Source organism: Cydia fagiglandana, chromosome 16 (genome assembly GCF_963556715.1).
Source record: "Cydia fagiglandana chromosome 16, ilCydFagi1.1, whole genome shotgun sequence".
NCBI classification, from domain to species: Eukaryota; Metazoa; Arthropoda; class Insecta; order Lepidoptera; family Tortricidae; genus Cydia; species Cydia fagiglandana.
This window is the reverse complement of record NC_085947.1, coordinates 3,449,933-3,466,689: the sequence shown is the minus strand read 5'-3', so window position 1 is coordinate 3,466,689 and position 16,757 is coordinate 3,449,933. Positions and strand designations below refer to the sequence as shown.

At 42.2% G+C, this 16,757-nt stretch overlaps 1 protein-coding gene and 1 long non-coding RNA gene across 2 annotated transcripts in view; both read right to left on the bottom strand.

Moving 5' to 3' along the window:
* The window catches only part of LOC134671797 (uncharacterized), a 498,925-nt gene that overhangs the window by 298,834 nt on the left and 183,334 nt on the right, over positions 1 to 16,757 (bottom strand). The window lies entirely within an intron of this gene.
* The window catches only part of LOC134671783 (hemocyte protein-glutamine gamma-glutamyltransferase-like), a 30,269-nt gene continuing 14,433 nt past the window's right edge, over positions 922 to 16,757 (bottom strand). Inside the window, exons 3-15 of the mRNA XM_063529613.1 lie at positions 15,857 to 15,987; positions 15,095 to 15,213; positions 9,665 to 9,797; positions 8,885 to 9,068; positions 7,265 to 7,485; positions 6,252 to 6,458; positions 5,261 to 5,480; positions 4,531 to 4,689; positions 3,792 to 3,915; positions 3,078 to 3,186; positions 2,606 to 2,766; positions 1,687 to 1,878; positions 922 to 1,094 (exon numbers count right to left, since the gene is read on the bottom strand). Of these exons, the coding sequence (XP_063385683.1) occupies positions 1,002 to 1,094; positions 1,687 to 1,878; positions 2,606 to 2,766; positions 3,078 to 3,186; positions 3,792 to 3,915; positions 4,531 to 4,689; positions 5,261 to 5,480; positions 6,252 to 6,458; positions 7,265 to 7,485; positions 8,885 to 9,068; positions 9,665 to 9,797; positions 15,095 to 15,213; positions 15,857 to 15,987 (2,053 nt within the window). The 3' untranslated portion in view covers positions 922 to 1,001. The remainder of the gene's footprint in view (positions 1,095 to 1,686; positions 1,879 to 2,605; positions 2,767 to 3,077; positions 3,187 to 3,791; positions 3,916 to 4,530; positions 4,690 to 5,260; positions 5,481 to 6,251; positions 6,459 to 7,264; positions 7,486 to 8,884; positions 9,069 to 9,664; positions 9,798 to 15,094; positions 15,214 to 15,856; positions 15,988 to 16,757) is intronic.

Genomic DNA, 16,757 nt, shown 5'->3' with positions numbered 1-16,757 from the left:
GAAACGTCAATGTCTCTGTAGCACTTATTAGAAGAGTAGTTGAGAGAGGATGACCATAGGGCATAGGGGTTACCGCGTAAATTCGCAAATTGCGGGGATCTTTCTCTTTTACTCCAATGAAGGCGTAATTAGAGTGACAGAGAAAAATGCCCGCAATTTGCGAATTTCGATTTTCGCGGATAACCGCTATGGGCTATAAAGCCCATATCGTTCACTACGGCGCGAACGTGTCTTGCAGGTCTGAGTATATCGCTATTGCGAGTTAAAAAAGCATTTTATTCCTTATAAAATAAGGTTGACATTAGCTCAGCAGTCGAAAGATTTGATGACAACGTCTCGAACTTTGACGGTAATGATGGTACAATTGCAATCAGCTTAGCCTTCTACAAACTGTGTGAGTGAAAATAAATCTTATTGTTAACAATACAGAGTAGATATTGGCTCAGACCTCGTTACTAACGTCCGTTGAATAGTTGCCGGTAACAGCCCAAGAGACTTGTGTACGTCATTTGAAAATGTATCTTATTGCTAACACGACAGAGTTGATATCGGCTCAGCCCTCGTTACTAATGTCCGTTGAATAAGTAGTTGCCGGCAACAGCCCGATAGATCTATGTACGTCACTTAAAAATATATCTTATTGCTAACACGACAGAGTTGATATCGGCTCAGCCCTCGTTACTAACGTCCGTTGAATAGTTGCCGGTAACAGCCCGATAGATCTATATACGTCACTTGAAAATGTATCTTATTGCTAACACGACAGAGTTGATATCGGCTCAGCTCTCGTTATTAACGTCCGTTGAATAGTTGCCGGCAACAGTCCGATAGATCTATGTATGTCACTTGAAAATGTATCTTATTGCTAACACGACAGAGTAGATATCGGCTCAGCCCTCCTTACTATCGTCCGTTGAATAGTTGTCGGCAACGACCCGATAGATCTATGTACGTCACTTGAAAATGTATCTTATTGCTAACACGACAGAGTAGATATCGGCTCAGCCCTCGAATACGTCGACGCTGGCGGCGCCGGTGATGTCCCTCAGCTCGGCCGACTTGAATGTTGCCACTATGTTGATCTTGCCGAGTTTCTGGAATAGGAAAATAAATAAATAATTAATGTTATTATAAAGATATTTATAAATGAAGATAATTACTTTATTATCTAGGCAACTAACTACAGTGCGACATAAAATAGTAGAAAATAAATGAGGGCGCCACTTTCTACGTAATTGGGCTATGACCGCGAAAATCGAAGTTCGCAAATTGCGGGGATCTTTTTCTTTTACTCCAATGACGGCGTAATTAGAGTGACAGAGAAAAATCCCCGCAATTTGCGAATTTTGGTTTTCGCGGTAGCCCCTCTGATGTCACATTTTTGACGTAAAATGCTTAAACATGGCAACAATTTAGTATGGATTTTTTTAGTTTCATTTAATTTCTACTACTAATAAGTACCTATATACTAGAATCAGGAGAAAAATCGGCACTACGGAAAACTTAGTTATAACGCGTTTTCACTAAGGCGATACGGAAAAATAGTTAATAGGGAAAACGTGTTTTCAACGGTAACATATAATAATACTGCTCACATCATCATTCATAGTGGCGCTCTTTGGGGGAAGCCTATGTCCTGGCAGTGGACATCCTCTGGCTGATATGATGATGATGATGATTACTCACATTAGGTAAGACGGGAAGACTGGCCACCACGCGTCCTTTAGCCGGGGTGTCCGGGGCCGGGACCCTGACGGTCCGGCCGGCGAGGCCGGGCGACGTCACGCGGAACTCGCAGCCGGTCAGCGTCCGGTCCAGGGGATTCACGAACGACAGGGATGCTTCCGACGCCGTGTTGATCACTAGGTCGTCGTTGAACTGGGGATACAATGCATAATTATTCATTATTTAAATAGGTAGATATTTACCTACCTACCTATACATATAAATAGGTAGCCATCACCTAATCCGCAGCGAAAGAAACGCAAACTATCACTGTCACACTATGCGCCACTTACACCAATACACTAACCCGGGGTTAGCCGGTTAAACCTGGAGTTGCCATGGTTACCAATACAATTTGACACTGAGTTAACGGTTTAACCGATTAACCTCGGGTTAGTGGGATGGTGCAAGTGGCCCTAATCGGAAGAGTGATAGAGAGACACAAATCGATTCGATGGGGAAGTGCAAGCGATTGTCACCTTGGCTAGGCCACCAGGTGGCAGTGGCACTAATATATTCCACTGGATATAGGTACGCGAATTCTGCCATTTTTGCGTAATGTTACCATGGCCTCTGATCAGATCGGGGAAATCCTGAAGAAAGGCCAGAGCGGCTACCGCGAAAACCGATATTCGCAAATTGCGGGGATCTTTCTCTTTTACTCCGATGAAGGCGTAATTAGAGTGACAGAGAAAAATCCCCGCAATTTGCGAACTTCGATTTTCGCGGTTATAGCCCAGGTCAAGAGCTCCCTAAACCGGCGAGCATGTATGAGGAATGTTATGAAAGTCAAGGAAGCGAAAAAAGTGTCAAGTGGAAATCTGTGGTGTATTTGCCTACCCCTCCGGGAAATAGGCATGATTATATGTATGTATGTTACCTTGATGCTAATCGTAGGCTTCAGCACTTGGAAGTCATCATCATCAGCCCACGACTGCTTGGTCTCGTCGACGATGACCATGGCGGATATCTTCATATTGCAGTACTCCACCAACTTCGGCAGATACTCGTCTGCTGTCACGTCGATACTAATCTCTTCATCTGGAATTTGAAGATGATAAAGGCTTATTCAAACATTGAAAAACTAAAGTTAATCTAATTGGAAGTAGCATTGTATCGAGGAGGGGATCCGAAGTTGCTGAAAATTTTAATCAAACAATGAAAATATGCCAAGACCTTAATAGATACAGGATACCTACAAGGGAATTGTTAGATATTTCTTCTGCATGTCTAAAGCTAAAGGCCCTTCGCCGACTTTCGAGTCTCTACGAGGTATTGCTGAAAACGTTAACGGTCCGGCGCGACGGTCAAAGGAAAATAATGGTTGTGTTATGTTTAATAAGATAACTTACGTTTCTTAGGTCCGACGAAGATCTTTCCTTCCACCTTCTTAACCAGGTCCGCTCGCACTCCGTTGTAGAACACGCTGGTCGCTGTCAGCACGGCCTTGATGTTTCGGGGCTGAAACCAATGACTTGATTTAATAGCCGTTTACAAATAGTTACCATATTTTAACAACAACTGCTTAAACGGCAAAAATCCATCTCTCTCATCTTCAGCTCTAGACTTATGTTATGCCAGTCGCATCTTCAGCTACGGATTCGGATACCAGAGTCCGATTTTCGACTTTTTCTCCTTTTATGCACGGACTATCGCGAATATAATCTTTTTTTATCCTTTGACCGTCTACTGACGCGCGACTACCGCCACTATCAAACTTCGTGCATAATAGTAAAATTCCATTTCTAACCGCAGCTGCACTACCGGTACTGAACGCGTCAATAACAGCTTATTGTCAATTTCCATAGTTAAATGAGCAGTAGTGCAGCTGTCGTTGTAAACTTACTGTTACTTACTTAAATGGACTGTCACCTTTACTTACAACAAAATTCACGATGATGCGTCTCACAGGATAGCCAGGATAGGTGTGGCATTCAAAGGGCAAAACATCAACATATTTTGTAAGCATGTACGATCCTTCGCAACAGTCGGGCAAGAATTCTTGGTCCTTTTGTCCTAAGTTACCCACGGCATGTTAATTATAGTTTCTGCGTTAGGAACCTTACCTCATCGGAATTGTTGTCGATGTCCACAATGATCCGGAAGTCGTTGCCAATGGCCACGGTGTCAATGTCGCGCAGTTTGAAAGACACTACGTCGCTTGTGAGGTTGGTCGCTATCGCGTAGTATCTGAAGCATTATTATAGGGATCAGCATTAGGGAGAGGAAAGATCGAAATTGCAACACGAACATGGAAATTTGGAGATCACGGAATTCACAAATATTCATCTTTATCGGTGCACATCTTCGAGTATTGGCTTCTAATGTCGGAAGGGAAGAGCCCAAACGATGTCTTATCGTACTAATCATGACACACGTCAAAGACGACTTGACTTTGACGTCTTTGCACATCTCGATCTCTTTTTGTGTACGGACAAGTCACAACACGCACCGCCATTGGTACCTACAGTTGTACCTATGCTTCGGCAGAGGGGAAAGAGTACGAATGCCGTTTCCCGTGTTGTTCGAAGATGCACATATAATAACATTGGAGTGATAGGAGTTTCCGGGTATCCATCTGGACGGTGAGCAAAATCAGTCAACAATGGGATCACTAGTAGACTTAGAGCTAGCTCCGGAAAACAGCAAGTGATAACTGAATGTTGACGATGAAGACTGCTCTAAATATGTATTTTCTTATACTATTCTTATATTACTAGAAGCGGGAGTCTGGCTGCAGGTCATAAGGCACATACCAGATAGAACTCCATCTCAGTGTTATAGAGAGAAAAAAAATTCGCTAACCTCTTAGCCCTCTCAGAGCGACGTACTCCATTCATAAGTGCCAGCCGCTCTGATGCAGAGCCCTCACGGTGCTTGTACTGCTCCGTGATGTCCTCGCGATCTTCGTCGCCCAGGGGGTCGAAGAGGAAAGGCTTCTTTGTGAGGATCATGCGCCCGATGCTGTTGGAAAATATTTTATTAGTAATAGATAACTTCTTAATAATTATTTTATTAACTGGGATCTAGAACGTTAGATGCTTTACGTGAGGCTAAATAAAGAATTGTGCCAGTATCTCTAAATCATCCTAGTTATGGATTACTAAAAGCTAAAAAGAATGTCATTGTTTGGATTTATGTAAGCAAGCAGATATTACATATAGGTAAATTTAGATTTTTCAGAATGGATTCTTTCTCTACTAACCGTTCAGACATTAAAATTGCCAAGAGAAATGCAAATCTGATTTAGTAAAGATTCAAATCCGCATGGAATGACCTTTTGATTGATACGCCTTTGGACGGCTAGAATTTATGCCGACTATCATTATAAGTAAGAAACACAAGAACTTCTTTACAGTAATAGGACTTATAGGTATATACTAGCAGCTGTACCCGTGTGGGATTAAGTGTATCTCCTGAACCTTCCTTCCTTCCTTCCTCATGGCATTTAGAAAAATAATGTTATTTTCTTACTTGCCAAACATAAAAAATCGTTTCAATAGTATAGCTGTGAAAATGTAAAAGACAAACTTACTGATAGTTATTAGTGTCGACCATAGAGTATCCCATCTCTGCTTCCGGGTCCTTGCGCCAGCGCATCAGGTCAGCGTTGACCGAGGACAGCATGAAGTCCACATCGTAGTTCAAGCCCAGCACGCCCTGCTTGATGGCTTCGAGTGGCGCTGGTCCGCACTGGTACTGCCCTCCGGACAGCTCCTGTGGTGTGGCGTCGATGGCCTGCCAGCCTCCGTAGCCTGGAGGTGGAAACTTGAATAAGTAATCATCGCAACCAAGGACGTCATACATCTAGCGCGACTCATGGTCTCGCGCGCGAGAATGAAACTCATGGTAGACCGCCTGCTGTATCTAAATATATATTGTCTGCCTCCCAAATGCCCAACGGCTGTATCAATGCCAGCAACTCTGGATACCGAGCTGCATTAGGCACGTCATTGTGCCAAAGACTGGTATAATTGGCGATACACCGTCACCGCCAGATTAAATATTATGCATGGTACGGTTGATCACGACCCCGCAAAATTAGGAAAAAGGCACGGGTTGTAAAATGCAGGAGTCGGACTTGAAGCAGAACCATTTGCTATTCTGAATATCGTCGGTCGAATTCTACAAAGTTTCGGATTAAGATCAAGATTTTACATAAGTGACACTGACTCCATAGTTCCAAACACAGGCAGAATTTCGCGCGTTCCAGATATCGAGTCAGCAAAATTTCGAAAGACCGTTCCTGTTTCCTTTCCAGCCATCTGTGGTTTTTGTGTTTAAGCAGGGGTGCGAAACTCCTGACTTCGGTCAAACTCGGCTCCGCTCGGCTCAGCATTGCTCCGAGCAATTATTAGGGTTGGCACCACTTGACCTCCTTTTGCGTGCTCAACCACAGATAAGATAATCAATTGATTTTTGACAACCCTAAATAGCCGAAAGAGATAGTGTATATTAGAAAGAGAAAGCATGATTCGACCCTGAACCGCTGTCAAACTCCGTTTGTGGTTTAAGTGCTTTCTCACCTGCAGGCAGATCAGGCCTAGCCATCCACACATCGTTCCACACATGATAGTTCCAGATGGAGTCAGCTCCTGAGGGGTTGTTGGGGTCGTAGCCCAGGTCGTCCATGGTCTCGGTGTAGTACTTGTCGACGGTCAGTGAGCTGTTGGCATCGTGGGCTGACACCAGGTTGGAGACCACGCGGGAGGGGATGCCGAGGGCGCGACATACTGGAACAAAGAAGTTGGGTATGTAATACGGGTAATATGGGCTTAAAAAGCTAACAAGAAATGCTTTGAGTTAGTTTTAATGGACCATGTGGTGTTAATAAATAAATAAGCAGATGTGCTGGTAACACTATCTCCTCCCTCTAGACCTCATGATAACGGCGGTTGTTGCGGGCGCGCTGTGTGGACCGAATAATGAATTGTTTTATTTACCTACAAACAATAGAATCACATATAGAGTTAACCAGATTGATGATGTTGAGGAACATCACAGACCACATATGAGGTGGATAAGCAATGGTCTTCAAATTTCGTGGTAAAGTATGTCAAAGCGATTGGGATGAGAGGCATTCTCTTCTTCTGATAAAACATTATAGTCTGTTGGCGTTCATAAACGCGATACTGCCGTGAATTCGTTTTGAGTCGTTTGTCTTTAACTGTCATTTTGACTTATGTATTCATAAGAAAGGTATCAGGTACTTAAAAGAAGAAGAAGAAGAATGTTACGGTGCATAATTTCCTTGTCATTTTAACGCCACGGCCTAGCCAAGATGACAAAAGACCTGCACAACTATTATATCATTCGACTGAGGCATATAAATAGTAGATCTATTAGTGTTTTGTACTTTTTCTGAGTACCCCTTCTCGTACTCAGCCCTTTATTATTATTGCCACGAGTGCCACGTCGACCAAGCAGTGATCTATTGTGACGGCTCTTTAAAGTGCACTACTAATGCCCGTTGAATCCAGGAAATTCTAGATCCTTTCGGCCGTAATGCTCTGCACCTCGGGTTGTACTCAGCCCTTACCCGTGGTAACAACGCCAGCGAACACCCAGCACTGCCCATACGGCACCTCCTGTTGCGTCTGAAGGTACTGCTGCAGGATCTCAACGGAGCCCGTCCAGTCAGAAGGCGCCGTGCCGTCCTCGTAATGGCCGGTCCAGCTGCCTATCAATACGCCGCCGTCGTCGTCGTTGGAGTTCACCATTTTGGAAATGATGCGGCAGAGACGGACTGGGTCACCGCGCCTGGAATATGTTCCATTATATGTATGTCATTATATGTAATAGAGTTGTTAATATTAAGAGCCCGAACCAGGGGTGTGAAACTCCTTTCGGGCTTTCTCGGCTCTGTTCGGCTCAGCGCTGCTTCGAGCAATTATTAGGGTGGTCACAACTTGACGTCCCTTTGCGAGTACGACTACAGATCAGATTAATGTCTTGAATTTTGACAACCCTAAATGCATGATTCGTCCCTGAATCGCTGTGAAATTTCGGTTTTGTAGGAAGTGTCCTTGCTGTACGATAGTACAAACAGAAACCTAACTGAACATCGGTGGACCTTATTAATTTCAAAAGGCATAAATAGTCCATCGATGACTAGCTTTTCGGTGAAGAAAAACTTCGCGAGGAAACCTGCATACATCTGAGAAGAAATTCAAAGGTATATGTGAAGTGCTAAATGCGCATTGGGCTAGCGTGGGGACTATAGTTATAGCCCAAGCCCTCTCGGGCATGAGAGCCTCCTCTCATTGCTGTGCCCGGTGCTGAATTACTATTATTATATTTAGTGTAACTTACTGGTTGAACGGCAAGTTAGCACGGTCGAGCATGAACATGACAGCCGGCAGCACGTCGATATCGAACTGGCCGTAGACCCAAGGCTTGCCGCGTGTGGTCTTGGTTGAAAATACTTAAGGTAAGGTAGGTAGTGCAACTTACTGGTTGAACGGCAGGTTAGCACGGTCGAACATGAACATGACAGCCGGCAGCACTTCGATATCGAACTGACCGTAGACCCAGGGCTTGCCGAGTGTCGTCTTGATTGAAAATACTTAAGGTAAGGTAGGTAGTGCTACTTACTGGTTGAACGGCAAGTTAGCACGGTCAAGCATGAACATGACAGCTGGCAGCACGTCGATATCGAACTGACCGTAGACCCAGGGCTTGCCGCGTGTGGTCTTGGTTGAAAATACTTAAGGTAAGGTAGGTAGTGCAACTTACTGGTTGAACGGCAAGTTAGCACGGTCAAGCATGAACATGACAGCCGGCAGCACGTCGATATCGAACTGACCGTAGACCCAGGGCTTGCCGAGTGTCGTCTTGATTGAAAATACTTAAGGTAAGGTAGGTAGTGCTACTTACTGGTTGAACGGCAAGTTAGCACGGTCAAGCATGAACATGACAGCCGGCAGCACGTCGATATCGAACTGACCGTAGACCCAGGGCTTGCCGAGTGTCGTCTTGATTGAAAATACTTAAGGTAAGGTAGGTAGTGCAACTTACTGGTTGAACGGCAGGTTAGCACGGTCGAACATGAACATGACAGCCGGCAGCACTTCGATAATCGAACTGACCGTAGACCCAGGCCTTGCCGCGTGTGGTCTTGGTTGAAAATACTTAAGGTAAGGTAGGTAGTGCTACTTACTGGTTGAACGGCAAGTTAGCACGGTCAAGCATGAACATGACAGCTGGCAGCACGTCGATATCGAACTGGCCGTAGACCCAGGGCTTGCCGCGTGTGGTCTTGATGGGTCCCACCCACACCTTGCCCACGTCGTTGAGGACGTACTCTTGGAGTAGCGCGCAGTCTTCCATGTAAGTTTGGTCATCTATGGAGAAGATTTTTTAGGAGTTTAGTAACTTTTCATAAACTCTTTTCTTGGAAGTCCGGTAGCGACGGTAGATGTCGCTAGAGTCACCTAGACCCATATAGTAGAAAGATTCGCTGGCTATGGATGAGTCTTGGTGGCTCAGTTGGTGGCAGAGTATCGATAAAGATACCGTGAGTTCAATTCTCACCCAAGGCAGTAACTTTTCCACTTTTAAATTTATTCTAAAGTTTTAACAGCGAGTCGTGCCACAAAAAATGTGATAATATGTTAAATAAATACCTAGTACCATTTAAAAATGACAGACATGAGATAACGATTAAACCGCTATTTTTTTAAGTTTTGAGGTAGTTTTATCCCAGGTTTTACTTTAGTAAATTAAATGGATTTAGGTTGAATTAAAACCAAAAGCACAAATCTTTAAGGACAACTCACGTCACGTTAGACCGGGCTGTGTCCGGGCCGGAGCTTCCGGCGCTTACTTTTCTATGACATGACAGGCGATCACGTGATGCTTTCCATAGAAAACGATGCGCCGGAAGATCCCGCCCGGACACGGCCCGGTCTAACGTGAGTCAATCTTTATGCAGACGTACCAGGGTTCCATGGGTTGAAGAGGATGTACAAGTCTTGATCGTAGTCATAGATCTCCCTCGCGGGCGAATTCTTTATGCGCGTGACCACGCGCAGCGCCCAGCACCCTACTGGCACGTCCACAGGAGTCGATACCTGTAACAAGACACAGTTATATGTATGTGTACGGATCCCTTTATTTAACATAATTATTGAAAGTCATAATGTAATGATTGTCAGATGATCTTTAGTCACAATTCTGAAACCGTTAATTTTTCAGGAAATTCGTAAGGCAATAGGTATATTTCGTTTTTTCTAGCATTAGAAATAAGGTAAACAATCTTGATGTGTCTTTTAATTGAAAAACACTTTTTAAAAATAAGTTACGGCAAATATGTAACAATTATGAATCTAATACGATCATTTATATTCTTCTGCTTTCATAAGTAATAGTTACTGATTTTTAAAAAGCGTTTTTCAATTAAAAGACATGTCAAGATCGCTTACCTTCTTGCAACTTCTTTCTAATGCTAAAAAAAACGAACTATAGGTTAGGTTACGTTTGTTTTATGGCAATCCTGAAAAGTTAGGCGGTTCTGCAAAAAAACATATGACTAACGAAAATGTAGACCAACAAAACATTATGACTTAAAACTTTATGGGAAACAATAGAGACCCGTATGTGTATAGTAAATCCACTCAGCTATAAGTATTTCAGTACTAAGAGTACAATTATGAAGTTCACAAGTTTCAGTAAAATTGGGTAGCAATGTTTTGTTAGATTTTGTTTGGGGTCACTGGGGTTCTTCTTCAATTTATAACCAGGCATATTTTGCCGATTGAACTTCGACATTCAAATGATAACCACACTTGAGCGAAGATAAGTTATTCAAGTTAATTTTAGACCATAATTGAAAGCTGGGTGGTCTATAATTTCAACGTTAGGTATTTATTCTACGCAACATTGTGTCGGGTTTATTACGGATCGTACGACGATCAATGATAAAGGACCTTAAAGAGCTACCGATTTGATCCCCACGTATGTTCAGCAAAAAAGATAGATATTTTTGGATTCATTAACAAAACATCAGTATAATACATCAGTTACCTACAAAAAATATAATTTTGAAAACGCACAGCACAAGCTAACCCAAAAGCAAGGTAGAGAGAGGAACGCTAAATAATATTTATTTTTAAAGTGTCAAAATTGGTTAGACACTATTAAAATAATTGACACAAAAATAGCTGTTTTAGATACAAAAAGATCCTCCTCCTCGCGTCGGTTTCCTCAATGCTGAGGGTCGTGACCATCTCGTCGAAATAGTTTTGTGTGGACCACTCGGCGCCACACACTTCTATCTGCTGCCTCGTGAAGAGCGTCGTGTACGGTGGTGTCGAGGGTGGTGCGAACCTGGTCAGTCCAACGTATCGGGCTTCTGCCCCTAGGTCTGTTTCCTTCCACTTTGCCAGTGACCACTAATTTTTCAAGATTATCGCTGCTTTTCCTGGCTATGTGTCCGAAGTACTCCAGAATCCTTCGTAGGCAGGTGGTAGAAAGTCTCGTCTGGATCTTGAGCTCCTGAAGAATCGATACGTTGGTGCGATGTGCTGTCCAGGGAATCCCCAGCATCCTGCGCCAGCACCACATCTCAAAAGCATCAATGCGGTCACGGTCGGCTTTCTTTAAGGTCCACGTCTCTGCGCCATATAAGAATATGGAGAACACCAAAGTGCGCACAAGGTTGGTCTTGGTTTTCAGGGTGATGCTCCTGTCCTTCCATATCTTTTGTAGCTGCGCCATAGCTCCTTTTGCCATCCCGATTCGACGTCGCACCTCAGCTTCGCAAGAGCCATTATTACTAATGCTTGAGCCCAGGTATGTGAAGTTGTCAACTACCTCCAAGTCAAGTGTTCCGGTGAGCTCAAGCTTGCCTGTGCGATTTACGACCATTATCTTCGTCTTGGATCTATTTATAGAGAGCCCTAGTTCTCCGCTTATGCGTTCCATCCTATCCAATAAGGTGGCCATCTCAATCTCATCTGACGCTAGTAAGGTGGTGTCGTCAGCATAACGCAAATTGTGAATTTTGCGTCCACCAACGGCAATTCCTCCTCCCCAGCCATCGCATGTACGCCTCACTATGTACTCACCGTATATATTGAATAGGATGGGCGATAGGATACAGCCTTGACGAACTCCTTTTTCAAAACAAACAAAAAGATAAGATCAATTAAATAAACAATATATTTAACGATCGAGAATAACAATAACTAACAACTTTGTCACATTTCGCCGTAAAACTATGCATAATATGAATAAATTGATCTTATCACTTTATTTAGTAGCCAATATGTGTATACTTATACAAAGATGCGTAGTTTAATTGCCAAGTCGTGGCCTAACTATTTATTATCTTGGACTGGTTTGGAGTTAGAGGTCGGGATGTGGAATGTGTGCAAATGTTGTTAAGTGCCTACTTAAGGGTCTATAAAGCAATAGGTACATGTAGAATTGCATATTACAAAGTCTATAAATACTTAGGTATAGTCCATAAAAAACCTGAGTGTGCTTTAAGGAAAAGGCATGTCTAAGATCCAAATTACACGTTTTATTTTACAATAAAGTTTTATTGTAATTACAATGTTAGTAAGTAGGTAACTAGGTACCTACTATTCACAGAGATTCCATAGTTATTTTACGATACAAGTGAGAAAATAGGAAATTCGAAACGAGTGGCGAATTTTAAAACACGACCGAACTACCGAAGGGAGTGATGTTGGTACATAAATCGACACGAGTTGCGAATTATCTATTCGCAGGTGTATCGTACAAAGTTTTACAGTACATATGGCCCTTAAAATTTTCGGTCTAGTTACGTAATGTGCTTATTATAGCACAGGGTGTGTTAATGGAGCACCAGATGTACTGCAAAAATATAATGCAAACCTTATTAAGTTCCACCGTCCCCTATTGACTAACGTAGGTACTGCTAACATTACAGTATCACTCTTTATTATAGCATACTCCTAGGTAAATAGTTATTATGTATTTAACTAAAACGATTAAAAGTTATGGACATAAAAGGCTATATTTATGAAAACATTAAATTTCCATTAAGATTTATTGAGTAGTGAGTACCTATTTTACTAGCAATTTGCTGTTATACGTCTCAATTATGTTTATGTGTTATACAACTTATATCTTAAGTGTATAAGGTAAATTTACTAGTGCTCGACATACTAATGCCCAATAGATGACACTTTGCTGTCACCTCTATTGACAATGACTTAAGTTTCAAGATGGCATGTGAACCGAGCACCAGTACGTTTACCTTATGCCACGTGTATGAACTTAAATAACGATAAAATATAAAACCTGTCTCGATTTTTTTGGTAATTATCTTGGTTAGATGTATTCGGTCCGTAAAAAAAGTGAAATAATTTATTCATATCGTGACAAGGAAAAAAAACTACTTACACCAGTTTATCGAGACAGCTTTAAGCATTGTTAAGTACGAAAAAAGGTATCTAAATACCTATATTTAAACTTCGAGAACCAGTCTTCATAATGAGGGCTGTACCTACACACTCGTCGTGAGACCCCGAAACAGGCCGAGATTAGAACGAGTGTGTACCTTACATGCTGCTCTCTTCTCGTCTCGCTCTTCCTTGTCTCGTCTCGCGCTTCTCCGATTGGAGCGGAGCGGGGTGCTGAGACTCTCGACGAGTGTGTACAGCCGACATAATGGCTCCTCTTCACGTTGGGCCAACGCCAACGCCAACGAGGGACGCATTTATGCGTTAGAGGGAGCAAGTGATATTGCTATCTTATTCTACCGCATGGCTGCGTCCCTCGTTGGCGTTGGCGTTGGCCCAACGTGTAGAGGAGCCATAACAATAATAGTCTGTCTAAGCTCTAAGTACACGGATTTTAATAGAAGTATTTTTTATAGAAATTTGATATAAATGATGACATTGCCAAACTTTGTCATTGCAAATTCCATGTAGAGTTAGCTGGTATCTTTCAAGTCGGTTAATAAATCGTTTTCTTGTCCTGGCAGGGTTCCAAGAATACAAGCCAAATTGGTGACTACTCAACACAATGTCAATTTATATTCCCCATTTACATAATCCGTAATTTAAATGCGAGATTCGTTAAGTTACCGGCTAAAAACAGAATATTTATGCCGTTTAAGTAGATCAATATTGTAATTTGAACACGTACCTAAGTACCTACCTAAACTTGATTGTTCTAGTGTTTTTGACCACTTCATTATCATTTTTATTTGGAAATCAATTCGCAGTTGATAAACTAAGTTTAGTTTTGCATCCGACATATATTTAAGGTATACGATCGCAGACTGTTTAAATATTGATCCATCTAAGGTTCAAGTTAATTTGGTTGTCAATACTAACGGTATGTAATATCCAATGTAAAGTAAACCCTACCTAACAATAAAAAGTCCTTGACTGTACAAATCACTATTTTAGTACATAGCTACTAGTTTTGGATACATGCAAATCCATAAGACAAAAACACAACTATGAATCGTGCCTTTCAAAAAGTCCATATCAAAAAAGCCGCTAATTTTAGGGCATCTAATAAAATTCACAATTCAAAGACCTGCCTTACAACCACCTGCTTGTAAGGCACCTTTGAAACCAGTTTCAAAAAAGCCTGTGGTATTTATCAAATGTAATTTTAACCGTAATGAATAAATATTAAGAGCCCCGGTATATAGAGTACCATTTTCTACCATTTGGCCTCAAAACTCTAGGTCCATGGGGTCCCAGCGCAAACAGTTTTTTGTAGAAATCGCGAAGTATCTGGTTGACGTAACCGAAGAGCTGGCGGCTTCCTCGCACAACGTATCAGCATTGCGACTCAACAAGGAAATGCCGCCAGCATCCTTGTATTGGTACAATCAAGGGCCTATAGCTCCAATTTCACCACGGCTACAATTGTCAGTGACATATGTCGAGCGACAATTGTCAAGCGACAGGTGACATATTACAATTTTATAAAATGTTTTCTATAGAAATACTTACAAACATGACAGGCATTTTGCTACAATTGTATGTATTACAATTATGTTGTGAAACAAGAATTATTTTTTCTGGTCGACATATTCGTACAATTGTCGGTGAATCTTGACAGGAAATGAGTTAGGTATATGTCGGAATTTCGTTACAATTGTAGTGTTTCTTGTGACAATTGTCATAAACTTAGCAAGAGAAATATCTGTTTTTTCCGATATAATAAAGATTTTTTTAATAATTCAATGATAGTGGCAAACAGGAATACGGCTCGCCCGATGGTAAGCGGTAACCGTAGCCCATGGATGCCTGTGACGTCAGCAACAGTGATGTTTTACAAGTGTCGCACCTGTCACCCTGGTGAAATTGGGGCATATCCTATTATGTAAATAAAGAGTTATCAAGTATGTACCAACCTCGAAGGAGAGTGTGTCGTTCTGGACGTCTGTGAGCCGCGCGCTCCAAGCGTGCTTGTCGGCGACGGCATCGCGTTTTAGAAACACGGAGCCCATCGTTTCCATCGCGGGTTTATCGCCTGCAACCAAATAATTTATAAATAAAACTCCGTCAACTTGAATTCTATGGGATAAAATTGTTGAATTCCATGCAATAAACTGAGCGTCGTCTGATCTACGTTCTTATTGGTCTTCAATATTAAGTTCAAATTTGGTTTATTGTTTCATTGACTACCTATGCTTATTTTGCTTTGAGGACTGATAGTTTTCTGGTCAGGAATATTCTTGAGATACCACCATGTTCATGGAAGCAACACGTATGTGCTGTAGTAAACCAACAAGGTACATGATGGTACATCACCTCTGCTATCTGTCCACTGATTATGATGATGTGCTTATTTTGCACTTAATGGGACTGGTTACCAAAGTCACTAAGTTTTTCGGCGGAAGCGATCCCAAAGCTATAAATGCTATATGTTTGGAGTGTCACCCTATTCTGAAATCTCTGAATAGTTACCTAATTATAATGCCTCGGGTCACATTAGTGATTTTTACTAGAAAAGTGTGTTCGCAGTAGCAAACACACATTCCCAGTGTGAAGACCTGCTGGACAAGATCTGACTCCTCATTGTAAGGTCTGGTGAACCGTACCACATCGTTGAAGGGCTAACTTCGTCGCACGATGGCCACTGTTGGGTCTCCCTGGTGTAAGGGACTACATACCGAGTGTGAATACCAGCTGCACAAGGTCTGACTCCTCATTGTAGGGTCTGGTGAACCGGACCACACCGTTGAAGGGCTGGCCTCGTCGCACGATGGCCACTGTTGGGTCTTCCTCGTTGACCACCTCATACCTAGGCATACAGGATTACCAATAAGAAAAAGAACAATAAAGAAATAAAAAAAGTTTGCCATCAGGCCGGAAAGATCACAACACAATATGTAATTTGAAAGTACCCTCATGAAATACTATATAATTTTATATTTAGGGCTTATTTAGTTAGACGATGCGAGAACACGCATGCGAGTTTTATACCATTGCGGGTTTTGATAGGTCGGTTGATTAGGACGTAACCAACAGTTCGCGATGTAGGTAGATAACTAAAATCGCATGCGAGTTCGCGCGTCATTTAAATCCGCCCTAAGGCTCATATACACGATACGAGAACTCGCATGCGAGTTTCATTACATTGCGGGTTTTGATCGGTCGGTTGAATTGGACGTAACCAACAGTCCGCAATGTAACTAAAATCGCATGCGATCGCGCGCCGTTTAAATCCGTATTAAAGTCATGTATTTTTAAAACAAAATTTGCATTTTACTTTCCTCGTTTTCGAAAGGAAAAGTAAGGTGTTTAACTCGGGTGAAAGGCATCATTTCATGCCTTAACAATTTACTATTCTTTGTCGATGTACGTTTGTCATTTTGGCTACCATCCTATTTATACTGGAAGCTACGGTATAATATTATACACCGCCTGGTACTCTCTTCCCGTCTTTTCGTGGTCACGTGACTGCCACAAGCCTACGTCATCATGTGACAGCGCTATATGATAATATGCGATAGCGCTATATAAAGTGGTAATGTTATTGTGACGTAGGCTTGTGTCACTCTGGGAAGAGAA